Genomic DNA, 15,894 nt, shown 5'->3' on the forward strand with positions numbered 1-15,894 from the left:
CAAATGTATAATGCTCGTGTTAAAAAAATGGTGAGGTCAATGCCGGATCTAAAAAGACGCAGTGGTGATCCCAATGGATTAGACTTGCCTCTCACAAAGTTTGAGCAGGAGAGTGTTGACTCGAGTTCTGTGGAAGAGGTTTCCTCTGTGATACTGTCTATAGTGGAACAGAATTTATGGGTTTCAGCCATCAGGTCCTCTGCAGCAGAAAAGACAGGTTGCAGTGGGCCTTCCTTGGTCTTCCGCCTATCTGCTTTTTTGGCTGGAATCAGAGATTACATTGTAAATTAGTATCTTGACAAAACGTCACAGTGTGGGGCAGTGCACAGACTGCAGCTCACCTGTTTGTACCATGTTCTTGTATTTCACCTTGACCTGCAGCCAACTTCGTTTTACTCCAGATGGATTAACCCTGTCAGGTAGGTGAAATAGTTTAATCTGAATCAATGAGTAGTTACAACATCTTCTCTACACACAACAAATAGTCTATCCAAAAACTGGATTGTTTACTTTGTGTTTATGTGTAACTTTCATCTCCACTGACTGTTTGACTTGACATTGCAATGTTGTCGTAAGCCATAGGTTGACATCTTGCAATTTCAATGGATAACCACAGATGAGATGGATGAGGGAAAGTAAGTAACCCTAACAGTTACCGTTATCTTTAGAATAAGGTTAGCTAGCTAGCTATACTAGCTGTTCGAAGATGCTGGTCAGACAGCTAACTTAGTTAGCTAAATTTGCTATCAGACAGGAATTACAAAAGCCATTCATGGCAGACTGTACTGTAGCTAGCTAACTACTGAACGTAGCTAGAGTAACAAGCTAGTTAGTCAGCCCACTTTACCCAGAGAGCTATCAACCAATTCATCACTAGCTAACTTAGTTAGCTAGCTACACTCACTGGGTACTGTATTTAAATTATATGGCAGCTAACGTTACTTACGCGTTGACTGAATCGGCAATTTTCTGCCATGCTGCCTGTCTCGCTTTACCAGCAGCAGTTGTATTATTTTTGTGATTGAAAATATGTTTTAGGTCCTCAAACCGCTGAAGTATAACTTGCTGCTCTGCAGCACTGAAAAAGGCTGCCCTATCTCCCTTTTCCATTTTTTTAAATCACGTGGTGTGGTCGTTGTCATGGAGACTTACACATCCTCCTAGCTCAGGCTATTTATTTATCTTTATTTGTTTTTATTATTTGAATATGATGCCCTACCTACACAGATTCTGAAAATTAGAGAAAAGTAGATGCATATAGACACATGTGCAAGCCCTGGCCTGTACAGGGTCAGTCTCAGAAATTTTAAACCTGTAACATTATTTTATTTGTTATTTTTATTTTATAATTTTGTATAATTGTTTTTAATTTTTTTAATTTAGATTTTTTTTACCCTTTTTTCTCCCCAATTTCATGGTATCCAATTGGTAGTCTTGTCTCATCGCTGCAACTCCTGTACGGACTCGGGAGAGGCGAAGGCCGTGTGAAACACGAAACACACGGCCCAACCAAGCTTCTTGACCCAACCACTGCTTCTTGACACAATGCCCGCTTAACCCGGAAGCCAGCCAATGTGTCGGAGGAAACACCTGGTATACCTGGCAACCGTGTCAGCGTGCATGTGCCCGACCCGCCACAGGAGTTGCTAGAGCAAATGGGACAAGGACATCCCTGTCGGCCAAACCCTCCCCTAACCCGGACGACGCTGGGCCAATTGTGTGCCGCCCCATGAGTCTCCCGGTCGCGACAGAGCCTGGACTCGAACCAGGATCTCTAGTGGAACAGCTAGCAACTGCGATGCAGTGCCTTAGACCACTGCGTCACTCAGGAGGCCCAACCTGTAACGTTGTTAATGTGGGAGCCAGTCCTTCTGCCTAGGCCTAGGGAGACTAGCCTAGAGGTTAGAGTGTTGGGCCTGTAACCAAAAGGTTGTTGGTTCGATTACCTGAGCTGACAAGGTGAAAAATCTGTCGATGTGCCTTTGAGCAATGCATTTAACCCTAATTTGCCTCAGGGGTGCTGTACTACTATGGCTGACCCTGTAAAACAACACATTTCACTGCATCTGTCCAGTGTATTTGACAATGAAAAGAAAAAATAAATAAACATATTTAGTACACAACTTGTTTCAAGCAGACCACCATAGTCCCGTGCCCAGAACGCACTCACATCTGTAGCCATGAAAGGCTGGTCATGGCTCACATCAACACCCTCGCCCTGGACCCGTTCACTCCAATTTGCATACCGCCCTAACAGATCCACAGATGATGTAATATCTATTGCAACCAACACTGCCCTCACCCATCTGGACAAAATACCTATGTAATAATGCTGTTCATGAACTACATACAGCTCAGGAATTCAATGCCATAGTCCCCTCGAGGCGCAGGACCCTGGGACTGAACACCTCCTTCTGCAACTAGATCCTAGACTTCCTGGCAGGACGCCCTCAGGCGGTTAGGGTGGGCAACAACACATCAGGGGTGTGTGCTTAGTCCCCTACTGCACTCCCTGTTCACCCACGACTGCATGGGCACATCAATCAAACACAGGGCATGCGCCAGAACGAATCAGTGTGAATGGCCTTTGACTTCCATAGGTGGCAAAGTTTTTCACGGGACCTCCTATGTGTGCACAGGCTTGCTTGCGGGTTCACCATTTTTTAAATGGATGTAATAGTAAAGACCATAGGCAGTTCCTGAGTTTCAAGTTTGTGCAAGCTTACAATTTATCTTACCATTTCAACCGATCTGTGTGCCAGTTATGATTATTTTTATTTGCTCATTTTCGTGGAATAGTTTCATTTCAATAATAACGTTTCAAAATCATTGTCACGTGGTTAATCATAAAAATCTGAAGTCAAATTATAAAAATTGAAAAGTTAAAATTCAACTAAGCCGAGAGAACCAGCCTCATATGGACACATTGATACACTGTGATCCATTGTCGGCTAAAGAAATAAGAGCATAGAACTCAGAGATAGCCTATGTCCACTGCAGCAGTAGGGCTATAACGTATATGGTCAACTAAGTAAAATACATAGGCCAAAAGCCAACAAATAAAAAGAGTAGAAAATATTCTGGTTCTTTCAATCACATTAATCTCTCGACTCTGCCTGTCTACTTCCCTTTCTATATGTCTTAACTTGAGCTATTGCTATTGAAGTGCAACATTCTAATACATATTCACTGGGTTCGCCGGAAGCTGTCGCTAGCAAATTTGACATTTTTATCAACTAGCCTATTCCGGGCGCTCAGTCTCCTGTGTCAGTGAGCTCAGGACAGACATGTGTTTTTTATGACGTCTCCACTGGATATATCCCGTACAAAAAAGCTAGTTTTGAAACTGCAGTAAAAGTGCACTAACTGCAGTTGACTGTGGTATTTTGGACGCAGTCATATCAAAATTACTGCAGTAAAAAAAGTGTTATTTTGGACGCAGTATTTGCAGCATACTGCAGTTATAATGCACTCATGATATTTTGGTCTTTCCCACCGAGGTTTGGTGATTATCGAGGTCGGGAGTGTTGGCTAAGTCATCCTCCCTGGTGAAGTATTTTGAATGATTTTATTTAGACAGGAGTAATTATATAAAGTTGCCAAAACATCCATTTACTTTAGGGCAACCCAGCATCCTGACAGTGCACTATGCACCCGCTAACTATCTTTTCCAATTCTGACTCTTTTGGTCCAGACAGCATCAGATACGTTGTCTACACATACTGAGACAGAGGGGCGCCGTTTCCCTTGCTGGAATGCTTTAACAATGTCTGGTTTCTCTGTCCTAATAATGTTGAGGGAGTGTGTGCGCCTGAGCACGCACAGAAGTAGGCCTGCTGCATACAAAAGTAGGAAAGTGCCCATTTTTTTAATGTGATTCTTATTTAACTATTTATTCAAAACAAATTCTTATTTACAATGAAGGCCTACCATAAGGCAAAGGCCACCTGCCGGGACCGGGGCTGGGATAAAAAAAATAACAAAAAGGACAAAACACACATCATGACAAGAGAGACACCACAACACTACATAAAGAGAGACCTAAGACAACAACACAGCACGGCAGCAACACATGACAACAACACAGTAGCAACACAACATGACAGGTGCACAACATGGTAGCAGCACAAAACATGGTACACACACTATTGGGCAGTGTGTGGTAGAGACAACAATACATCACGCGAAGCAGCCACAAGTGTCAGTAAGTGTGTCCATGATTGAGTCTTTGAATGAAGAGATTGAGAAAACACTGTCCAGTTTGAGTGTGTTTTGCAGCTCATTCCAGTTGCTAGCTGCAGTGAACTGAAAAGAGGAGTGACCCAGGGTTGTGTGTGCTTTGTTGACCTTTAACAGAATGCGACTGGCAGAACGGGTGTTGTATGTAGAGGATGAAGGCTGCAGTAGGTATCTCAGATAGGGGGGAGTGAGGCCTAAGATCATTTTATAAATAAGCATCAACCAGTGGGTCTTGCGATGGGTATACAGAGATGACCAGTATAGAGTGGAGTGATGTGTCCTATAAGGAGCATTGGTGGCAAATCTGATAGCCGAATGGTAAAGAACATCTTGCCGCTCGAGAGCACCCTTACCTGCCGATCTATAAATTACGTCTCCGTAATCTAGCATGGGTAGGATGGTCATTTGAATCAGGGTTAGTTTGGCCCCTGGGGTGAAAGAGGAGCGATTACGATAGAGGAAACCAAGTCTAGATTTAACCTTAGCCTGCAGCTTTGATATGTGCTGAGAGAAGGACATTGTACCGTCTAGCCATACTCCCATGTACTAGTATGAGGCAATGTCTGATTTCTGGTTGTCATAACTCCCCACGTCCACCACCAATAAGATGAGCTTCTCAATAATTTTTTCTTTATCTCACACAGTAAATCAACAAAGTCTGTTTGTTTTTTACATCCATTGGCAATGATAGTTCCTCAGTATTTGAAAAATCTTTCCAACACCAAGCCTCGGTGTGAAAGAGCAAAATATATTGATCTGATGATTCCATATATCCAGCGAAAACTTCCTAAAAAAACCAGCTGTCCTGAGCTCACTGGTGTGGGAAACTCAGAGTTCCCGGAATAGGCTAGTTTATACAATGTTGCAAGTTCGCTATAGTGACAAATTCAGGCTGGACCCAGTTGATGATTTAAAACAATGTTGCACTTCACTAGCAATAGCTCAAGTCAAGAAAGATAGAAAGGAAGTCAGACAGGTGGAGTAGAGAGATGAATGTGATTGAAAGAGACAGAATTTTCATCAAGGTATTTTCTACTGTTTTTATTTGTCGGCTTTAGGCTTTAGTTGAAGATGGATCAAAGTGTATCAATGTGTCCATATGGCAGAGGTTGGTGCTCTTGCCTTAGATTAATTTTAATTTAGACATTTTTATATTTTACTTCAGAATTTTATTATTAACCACGTGACAATGATTTTGAGAAACGTAAATTGTATTATTGAAATTAAGTTGTTCCATGAAAATGCATATATAAAAATAATCATAACTGGCACTCAGATCGTTAGAAATGGTAGGATAAATTGTAAGCTTCTCCAAACTTGAAATTCACGAGCTGCCGGTTCTTTACTATAACACCCATCAACAAAAAAAAAAGTGAAAAACGTGCCCGCCTATGGAAATCAACGGCTCATTCAACTGACTTGTTCTGGCCAGATATGGTCTACACATACTGAGACAGAGGGGCGCTGTTTCGCTCGGTCGGATACTTAAACTAAGATTGATGCGTCTTTCTGTTGGCGCGGTCAAATAAATGATCAATATTTCAACATTTTATTTGGATGGGCAAGAAGGTAAGGTAGGGCAGACAAGGCCCCCTAAGACCCACCCATAATGCATCATCAAGTTTGCTGACCACACAACGGTGGTAGGACTGATCACAGATGATGATGATGATGATGAGACAGCCTATAGGGAGGAGGCCAGGACAACAACCTCTCCCTCAACGTCAGCAAGACAAAGGAGCTGATTGTGGACTACACAAAACGGAGGGGGAGCACACTCCCATCCACATCGATGGGGCTGTAGTGGAGCAAGTAGAGAGCTTCAAGTTCCTCAGTGTCCACATAAATAAGGAATTAACATGGTCCGCACACACCCACACAGTTGTGAAGAGGGCACGACAGCGTCTCTTCCCCCCCAGAAGGCTGAAAAGATTTGGCATGGGCCCTCAAATCCTTAAAAAGTTCTACAGCTGCACCATTGAGATCATCTTGACTAGCTGCATCACCGCTTGGTATGGCTACTGCAAGTCACTAGAGATGGTGATGAGTAAGGCCCAGAACATCACTGTGGCCGAGCTCCCTGCCATCCAGGACCTTTATGCCAGGTGGTGTCAGAAGAAGGCCTATACAAATGGTCAAAGATTCCAGCTACCCAAGCCATAGACTCTTGTCTCTGATAACGCACGGCAAGCAGTACCAGTGCATCAAGTCTGTAACCAACAGGACCCTGAACAGCTTCTACCCCCAAGCCATACAACTGCTAAACAAGACTGCTAAATAGCTAATCAAATGACTACCTACTGCTGCCACTGTCTTATCTATTCTGTTGCCTAGTAACTTTAACCCTACCTATATGTACATAGCTACCTCAATTACCTCATACCCCTGTACATCAACTCTATACTGGTACTCCCTGTATATAGCCATGTTATTTTTTTACTTGTCATTGTTAGTCGTTATTCACTGTGTATTTATTCCTTGTGTCATTATTTCTATTATTTTTTTAAATCTTTAATTCTGCATTGTTGAAAAAGGACCCGTAAGTTAGCATTTCACTGTTAGTCTACACCTGTTGTTTACGAAGTATTTGACAAATACAATTTCATTTGATTTGAGGACCAGACTGTAGCCCTACCTGAACCTTTCCTTCCTGCTAGAGTTCAGAGCAGGGATGTGCGACTGGTGGCCCGTGCCCACCTTTTGATGGCAAATGTGGAAAAATGTGTGGAATTGCAGCACACTACACTGTAGCTTATAAATAGCAACATTTTCTCTACACCCCATGGCAAAATATGTAGGATTTTTTGTGGCCCCCACCCCCATCAAAGTTGCTCATCCTTGATGTAGAAACTTCTACCCACAGAATTACACTGAACAAAAAAATAAATGCAACATGCAACAGTTTCAAAGATTTGACTGAGTTACAGTTCATATAAGGAAATCAATCAATTGAAATAAATAAATTAGCCTCTAATCTATGGATTTCACATGACTGAGTTTACAGATATGCATCTGTTGGTCACAGATGCCTTAATTAAAAAATGGTAGGGGCGTGGATCAGAAAAACAGTTCTTATCTGGTGTGACCGCCATTTGACTCATGCAGCGCGACACATCTCCTTCACATAGAGTTGACCAGGCTGTTGATTGTGGCCTGTGGAATGGTGTCCCACTCCTTTTGGCTGTGGGAAGTTGCTGGATATTGGCGGGAACTGGAACACGCTGTCGTACACGTCGATCCAGAGCATCCCAAACATGCTCAACGGGTGACATGTCTGGTGAGTATGCAGGCCATGGAAGAACTGGGACATTTTCAGCTTCCAGGAATTGTGTACAGATCCTTGTGACATGGGGCCAGGCATTATCATGCTGAAACATGAGGTGGTGGCGGCAGATGAATGTCACGACAATGGGCCTCAGGATCTTGTCACAATATCTCTGTGCATTCATATTGCCATCAATAAAATGCAACCAGGATTCATCCATGAAGAGCACACTATTCCAGCATGCCAGTAGCCATCGAAGGTGAGCATTTGCCCACTGAAGTCGGTTACAACGCCGAACTGCAGTCAGGTCAAGACTCTGGTGAGGAAGATGATAACACAGATGATCTTCCCTGAGACGGTTTCTGACAGTTTGTGCAGAAATTCTTCGGTTGTGCAAACCCACAGTTTCAGCAGCTGCCCGGGTGGCTGGTCTCAGACGATTAGGTGAATAAGTCGGATGTGGAGGTACTGGGCTGGCGTGGTTACACGTGGTCTGCGGTTGTGAGGCCGGTTAGACGTACTGACGAATTCTCTAAAATGACGTTGGAGGCTGCTTATGGTAGTTAATGAACATTCAAATCTCTGGTAACAGCTCTGGTGTACATTCCTGCAGTCTGCATGCCAATTGCATGCTCCCTCAAAACTTGAGACATCTGGGGCATTGTGTTGTGGGACAAAACTGCACATTTTAGAGTGGCCTTTTATTGTCCCCAGCACAAGGTGCACCTGAGTAATGATCATGCTGGTTAATCAGCTTCTTGATATGCCACACCTGTCAACTGGATGGATTATCTTGGCAAAGGAGAAATGCTCACTAACAGGGATGTATACAAATTTGTTTGCAAAATTTGAGAGAAATAAGCTTTTTGTTGTTGTGCATATGGAACATTTCTGGGATATTTTATTTCAGCTCATGAAACATGGGACCAACACTTTACATGTTGCATTTATATTTTGGTTCAGTATAGAATGATAGTCTATTGCTTATTTTGTGACAGTCTCTAACAAACACAAGACTGCACATTTTAGAGATTGGACAGCACTGCCTGAAATGGCCTATGCATATTTTGACCATTAGCTTATAACATTACATTGTAAAACTTTCTGTTTGACACATTTTTGATTTGATGATGGTGAGTGATTTTGACTGACAAATCGATGAGTCGGCAACACGGAAGTGACGTTTAATGCCATGCCATTGGTTGTTTCTTTGGCGACACATTTAAAATCCATTTGTCTACGGATATTGTTGAATCGTAAGTTATTTAGTTACATATATTATATTATGTATAGTTTTTGGTTAGATAACATAACTAACCTCGTATGTAATAATTATGTGTCATGATGAGTAAGCTATAGTAACGTAAGCGCGCTAATAATCTCTAGCTAGCTAGCTAAATAGCTAGACAACATAAAAAATCTACAGTAGCTAGCTAGCTAACGGTAGCTAACTACATCACTCAGTATCTATCTACGTTTAACTGATGTAGGTCTGCTCCTGCTCTAATGAAAATATTTAGCTAACAACATAATGTGTTTCCCCCCCTCCCACGTAGCCTACTGATGGATGGTTACAGTTTATCTATGCCTGGCCCTCACTCACCGGACTACCATGCCTCCCCAATGTCAGAACTCGCCAACTTCTTTACGGGACTCAGCGCCTTTCACACAGGGTAAAAGCTATTATCTATCCTCGAACTACATTTGTTGGCTAGCTGATTTCATGTGTGGGTGGCTATCTGACACTCATACTCTGCCATGATCATGTGCCATGTTTACATGGATTGTGAATAAGATTAGGCAAGGATTGAGAGTCCAAAATGCCTTGCAGAAATATACCGCACCCATGGTCTTTATACTACTATATTTACCTATGTTTATCTTATGCATCACCTGCATTACTCAGTGACACTCCTCGGAGATGTCTGGACCTGTCCAACCTCAGCACTGGGAGTGTAGACGATGCCGCTACACAGGGATCACCACACAAAGGTGAGCAATGCTTTTTACATACCGTAGGTATATTCATTCACAACAACAAAAAAAGCAACCCAGGGGGACACCCCAAATAAAAATCAGAGGCGACAATGGCAAGGCAAAACTCCCAAGGTAGACACCTTGGGAGGAACCAGGCTCCTCTTGACTGGGTAGAAGTTCAGTGTGACTATTTTATCTATGCTGGTGTGCAATGCATATTCTCTCCACCAACTTAGGTAGGTACTGTAGCAGAGGCTTTTCACTTTCAGCTACTTTTTGCACCATTTTTAATTTCAGTTGACACTGCTTTTAAACTTTTGTTTGTCTTTGATTGTTATTGCATTTTTGAGCCCATCGCAACATATTGTTTTCACTCCGTCCTCACCATTTTTATTTGCACATTATTTCCTGCTGGTTTGCAGACAAGCCTACTTCTCCAGTGGCCTTGGACTCTCCTGCACCAAGGTACCAGGCTTATTCCTCTCACCTTCAAGAACACCAACTTGAACCCTGTGTTTAAAATAATATATGCCATTTAGCAGACACTTAGTCATGCATGCATACATTTTACGTATGGGTGGCCCCGGGAGTTGAACCCACAAATCTGGCATTGCAAGCCCCATGCTCCAAACATTCTGGAAACACAAATATGATTGTTATCATTTGTGGAGGGATGAGTATCTGCTCCCCATGGGCCCTGTGGATGACAGTGGTACTGTGTTGCTACCTGCATCATCCAAAGTAATGTTCTCCTTTGTTCCCTGGAACAGTCGCATGAAGACGTTGCAGTCCTTCCTGGTAAAGAACAGTCTATGGATTTACTCTCCATATCAATGGGTTTTGTATGATCATCTCAGTGTGAATTTAATTAACACACTCTTTCTTCTGTCTCTTAGCCCAGGTTGCTGTGTAGCAGTCCAAAGCTTCACCCCAGTGAACGTCCATTCAGTAACAAGGAGAATGTGAGCGGATGTATTTTCACATTCATGGTTATACATGATTAACTTATATTCACATGCAAATGCTGTCCAGTTTCTTCTACTACAATACCCTATTTCAATTGTGCCATCAGAGATTGCACCTCTCAAGGGCATATACCATACAAGATTTGTGAAATCAAAAAGGGGGTAGCCTAGTGGTTAGAGCGTTGGGCCAGTAACCAAAAGGTTGCTGGATCAAAACCCCGAGCTGACAAGGTACAAATCTGTCATTCTGCCCCTGAACAAGGCATTTAACACACTTTTCCCCGGTAAGCCGTCATTGTAAATAAGAATTTGTTCTTAACTGACTTGCCTAGTTAAATAAGTGTCTAGTAACAGCTCAGTGCCCTTTGTGGCTTATTCAATTATGGCCACTAGATGACAGTATGCGATTGCTCAATTTTCTTCACCTCATGCTCTTGTATAGCCATGTGACTTCCAGACCTAGAGCAACAGCACTATGCTGGAACATTCATTGGTAACATTGTGGGAGGCAACCCGTCTCTAGAGACTACCTCTTGTTGCATGTAACAGAGAATTGCATGTGGATGTGTTTTTGAGGAGTTACTCAACGCATTCTCTCTCTCTCACCTGAAATACAATTACTGCATTGCTGTGTTTAAAAAAAAATTATGTACAGGTGGCCCCAGGGCAGAGAGCGCAGGGCAAGCCAGAGTGTTTGCTGCCTGCTCCAGACTCCCAGCTCCAAGGTGATGGTGAGCCCTGTGCCCTGGGGAGCCCCATCTTCCCTGCACCTCCCTCCCGAACCCAGCACTCCCCAGGGGATGTAGATGGATTCATGGAAATCCTGGAGCAGGAAGCTGATGAGGTGATTTGCATCTCATAGACTGATGTCTTTACCTCTTGTCCCATTCTGTTAATCCATGTCACTGAACAGTTCATGCAGCGAGGTCTGCACCAGTGTGACTCCTGCTCCTGTATTCAATGCACGGTTCAATCTCGGTTGCTACATCTTTAATGCTTCCTACTACTACTTATGTTTTTTTTTGTCTTCCAACATGACTCCTTTATTTTGAATATCTCCACTGCCCTGCCCTTTCCTCATGTCCATTCTCTCCCCCAGGGTTCTATTGCTGTCGCCATGTCATGTAGCATGGCACAGTTGCTGTCTGAACCCCTCATGAACCAGGAAGTGGATCTCTCCTCTGTAAGTCTCCTCTTCTCACATCCACAAACTTGCAGTTGGTTTGAACTTTACTTGGGTGCGAGGAGTAACAGGAAATGTACCTTCACTAGGTTTCAGTGTGTCGCCAGGGGGGACGCCGTCTCTTCCGATCTCCTTCCATGCCAGAGCGGTTGGCACGTCCACTGAAACGCACCTCCCCCTCCCCAGCCAATCCCCGGCCACTCAAACGACACTGCACCTTCTCCGCCGTCTCAGAGGAGGTGGGAGAGGGAGACCAAGGGGCTGGAATCAACAATGATAGGAGGGTAACGGTGGGTCAGGGGTGCTACGCTGTATATTGGTAGGGGAGGAGGGTTGTGAAGGTATGGGGGGGAGGGTTGTGAAGGTATGGGGGGTGAGGGTTGTGAATGTATGGGGGGGGAGGGTTGTGAAACTATGGGGGGGAGGGTTGTGAAGGTATGGGGGAGGAGGGTTGTGAAGGTAGAGGGGGCGGGAGGAGGGTTGTGAAGGTGGGGGGTGGTAGTTCCTCTTCTGACTCGTATTCCGCTCACTAGCAGCACCTGCATAAGAGGACCCACTCTTTGTGTGACGTGGAGCAGCAGCTGGGTGGGGATGGGATCAATGCAGAACTCATTGGAGACTTCAGCAAGGTAGTATATTGAGACTACAACTAGTTATCCACACTAAAAACAGTTTCACAATCTCATGGTCCTGTGAATTAAAATGACTGTTGCATTTTAGGTGCATGCCCTACCCACTGTGACAGGGAGACATCAAGGCTTGAAGTACATCACGGTTGACACAGTAAGTCCAATGATATGTAGTGTGCCAAACAGTGCATGTTAATATAATTGCTCTTCCTTTTACAACAAAAAACGCAATTCTCTCATTGTCCCAGATGAGTGCTCTTCTGGAAGGGAAGTTCAGCTGTTTGGTTGAGTCTTTTGTTGTGGTGGACTGCCGCTACCCATATGAGTATCAGGGAGGACACATTAAGGTGAGAGATGAACAGAATAAGTCCCTGGACAGTTCAGAATTTTTTTTTATATCAATGTGGAAGATGGTACTGTGTTCTGAGGTAGTGTTATCCCTGACTTCACCTGCAGGGTGCGCTGAGCCTTCCCAACACAGACAAGGCAGTGGATCAACTGCTATCCCAGAGGCTAAAAGCCCACTCTCCTTATAAGAGGCTTGTGCTAGTGCTGCACTGTGAATTCTCCTCTGAAAGAGCACCCAGAACGTGAGACATGCAGACCTTTCAGTCACGTGTGTGTGTGTGTGTGTGTGTGAGTGAGTGAAATCAGTAGAAATTAGGCATTTCTGCATGTATTCCATTTGAGATTAAGTCCTTCCTCATGAGCGAGTGTCTGTCTCACTCTGTAGGTGTCACCTCCTGCGCAGTGTGGACCGCAGTATGAACGAGTACCCAGCCCTGCACTACCCTGAGCTCTATGTCCTCAAGGGTGGCTACAGAGACTTCTACCACTCTCACCAGGTATGGACCTGACAATACAGAAATGGTCTGTTGGGCTTGGCTGTAGTCAGTTTATTTCTCACTCCCCTGGTCTCCTCTGTCTGTGTGTCTGTCAGGAGCACTGTGAGCCCCAGTCCTACTGCCCCATGCACCACGAGGACCACAGAGAGGAGCTTCTGCGGTGCCGCACACACGGCAGGGCCTTGGCCGAGGAGCGCCGCAGACGCCACCACATTCAAACTCTCGTCAAACTCAAACTCTGAGGCAGTCATGTTGGGGTGGGGGGGGGCAGGAGAAGAACAGCCACTCAGAGTGACAGCTGAGTCCAAACGGTGACCTAGAGATTGTCAATTTAATTATCTTTGTCAAAAGAACGTATGTGATAACAAATTGGCCTTTTGTTGTTTGATAGCTTTCCAAATATAACCTTTTTCATATGCTGCCATGGAAACTGTGCATATGTGATCACTGCTGCCTAGTTTTGTCTATTTTCTTTGGATGGCCATGAATAATAACACTGTCCACGCATATTCATTACTGCCTGCCAGTTGAACAGGATATGTAATCCACTAATCTCACTGTAGTGTCTTTTAATTACAGTAGAGTCCACCGGTTAAGGGTTTTCATTTTTCAGCTTTTGATATTGCCTTAATTTCATTTCCACATTGTAGAGCAGAAAGGGTGGCATTATTTTCAGTGTCAATCATGGATATATATTTTGTATTATTATTGGGGATCATGAATCATGATTTTATTTTAACTGTTCTGAAAACACTTTTTTTTACCAGGGTGAATGACCTTGGAGTTTAGGTTTAATATTTGTTAAATAACTCAGTTTTTAATGTTTTGATTGTCAGGTAGTTGAAAATGAATTGCTGCATTAACAATGATGTATAATTAAATAACACAACAAAATGTAACTATTTTAATGGGTATCATATGAAATGGTCCCTGGACTGTAGAAACCATAACATAATGGAGAAAAATCTTGAGTGGTATTTTAGAAGAGGCTTTGTTGTGAATATGCTTAGTCCTGATCCCTCCCTGCCAGTGCTGCAGGTGTGTCTAGTTTGCAGCTGTGATTCCTCCCCCAACACAGCTGGGTTAACTCTATGCCCCTCTCTGTTAAAAGCCCCTCCCCCTCTTCTTTGCACAGCAGCTGTAATGCGGAACTGTGGGATTTCACAGGCCCCAGAAAGTGGGATCTGGCTATGCTGAAAGCGGATAGGGTGGGAATGGCCATGGTTCAGACTTCAGACCTGTCCCAGGAGGAATGAAGTGGTGCTGGCTGTTGGAGTGGTGGGCCTTTTGGCAGTCAGAACTTTTTGTGGGTTTTTAATACCACCTATGGGGCTGCCTACATACTCTGATCCCTGATTGCTGCCAAAAGTCACTGGCAGCAACAACTCCGAGTCCCAGGCTAGGCAGTGAGAGGACGGCCATGTTGAGTGGGGAGATGAGGATATTGGTGGAAAGGATTGTGAATTAAGAAATCACATGTTATCAACCTTTATGTCCAATTGGGGGTCTCAAGATGCAGCTTTCAAAAGCCACCTGCTCAACAAAATCATCCTGTAGGCTACCATGACTGTCTATTAGTGCATTTTGGCATCGTGTAATGTATGGAATATACAAGCTGAGTTCCAATGGATTTTGAGAGTTGCTTAATCCCTGGTCCACATGCCCTGCAGTCCAGAATGGAGCAGTAGGGAAAGTGAAGTGATCCATTCCATTTTATTAAAGTGGCATTATTACTGTGGCGGTGATGGAGCGATTAGTTGTTGTCCATCAGCACAATATGCAGGAAGTCCAGTTGAAAAGCCCAACTGCTAACAGTGAGAGGAAATCCAACCTAATAGCTGACTACAATTTGCTAGTTTTTTTCTTTTTTTTCTGCAGGGTCTAATTACATTTCAATAGAGAAGGCCATCATGTTTGTAATAATTGTAGACATCCCGTATGTACGATTTTACTATGGCCTCTGCCAAGAGGTTCAAGCCCTGCTCTTGCTGTTACACCTCAATCACTAGTTGATTGGTGGCAGTGGTGTGATAATCCTGTATGGTAGTTCCACCTCAAAAAGCACAAGAAAAAGTATTTACACACCCTTCATCTCAGATTGTTCTGAAATTGTTTCTGTTAGAAACCGATAAGATTATCATTCCTGCAACATTTTTTTGTTGAAATATAACTTTATCTCTGATAAATTAAGCTAATTGATTGTGCCCAAATTGGCAATTTTTAATTTATAGGATTCATATAATATTCAATTATTATAGTACCTAACATCTGATTAGGACCATACTTTTTTTCTAACGATGAGTTAGACAGTCCAGAAAAATCCAAAGAAATGGTCAAAAACCACCCACGGAAACTCCCACACCCCATGTCAATCACACCTCAACAATGAATATATCGTCTCGATTCTCTGTTTGGCAAGTAGTATAGAGCTGTGGCTCTGAGTGTTGTTTCTTCATACTATGTAATGCATTCTTAGTGAATTTGGTGATGTCCCCCCCCCCCCCTGTTCAGAGAGATTAGTCATTGAAGTTGTTGGATTCAATACTCTGAGCTGCAGCGCCATACTACTTGTCAAACATAGAGAACTGATACTATATACGCTTTGTTTGGGTGGGATTGGTGTGGGGGATCGTGGATGGCTTTTGACCACTTTGGATTCTTCATGTCTAACTCATTGTTTAAAAAAATGTTGTCCAAATTGGATGTTAGGTACTATCATATTAAAATTGCCTTTTTGGGTGCAATCAATTCGTTTACTTTCTCAGATCAAATTATATTTCAACAAAATAAT

The 15,894-nt window shown here is 43.4% G+C and overlaps 1 protein-coding gene across 2 annotated transcripts; it reads left to right on the top strand.

Moving 5' to 3' along the window:
* The first annotated feature begins 549 nt into the window (after positions 1-549).
* On the top strand, positions 550-15,192 carry LOC120021486 (M-phase inducer phosphatase 1-A-like). 2 transcript variants are annotated; one of them, XM_038965266.1, is made up of 15 exons: positions 550-635; positions 9,061-9,177; positions 9,411-9,496; positions 9,904-9,946; positions 10,252-10,279; positions 10,378-10,443; positions 11,102-11,290; positions 11,546-11,629; positions 11,719-11,919; positions 12,163-12,258; positions 12,350-12,412; positions 12,507-12,605; positions 12,715-12,848; positions 12,992-13,103; positions 13,199-15,192. In XM_038965266.1, the coding sequence occupies exons 1-15, from the start codon at positions 622-624 to the stop codon at positions 13,343-13,345; spliced, it is 1,479 nt and encodes a 492-aa protein (XP_038821194.1). In that variant the 5' UTR covers positions 550-621; the 3' UTR covers positions 13,346-15,192. The 2 variants fall into 2 exon arrangements, with proteins under 2 accessions (XP_038821194.1, XP_038821195.1); XM_038965267.1 differs by having other exon boundaries at positions 12,166-12,258.
* The last annotated feature ends 702 nt before the right edge of the window (positions 15,193-15,894 follow it).

The sequence above is a fragment of the Salvelinus namaycush genome, chromosome 26, assembly GCF_016432855.1.
Source record: "Salvelinus namaycush isolate Seneca chromosome 26, SaNama_1.0, whole genome shotgun sequence".
Classification (NCBI taxonomy): Eukaryota; Metazoa; Chordata; class Actinopteri; order Salmoniformes; family Salmonidae; genus Salvelinus; species Salvelinus namaycush.

Excerpts from the sequence above, each read along its gene's own strand:
- LOC120021486 (XM_038965266.1), top strand. Across the intron at positions 9,178-9,410 it reads CTCAGCGCCTTTCACACAGG|TGACACTCCTCGGAGATGTC; the intron begins GTAAAAGCTATT and ends TGCATTACTCAG. Across the intron at positions 11,920-12,162 it reads ACAATGATAGGAGGGTAACG|CAGCACCTGCATAAGAGGAC; the intron begins GTGGGTCAGGGG and ends TCCGCTCACTAG.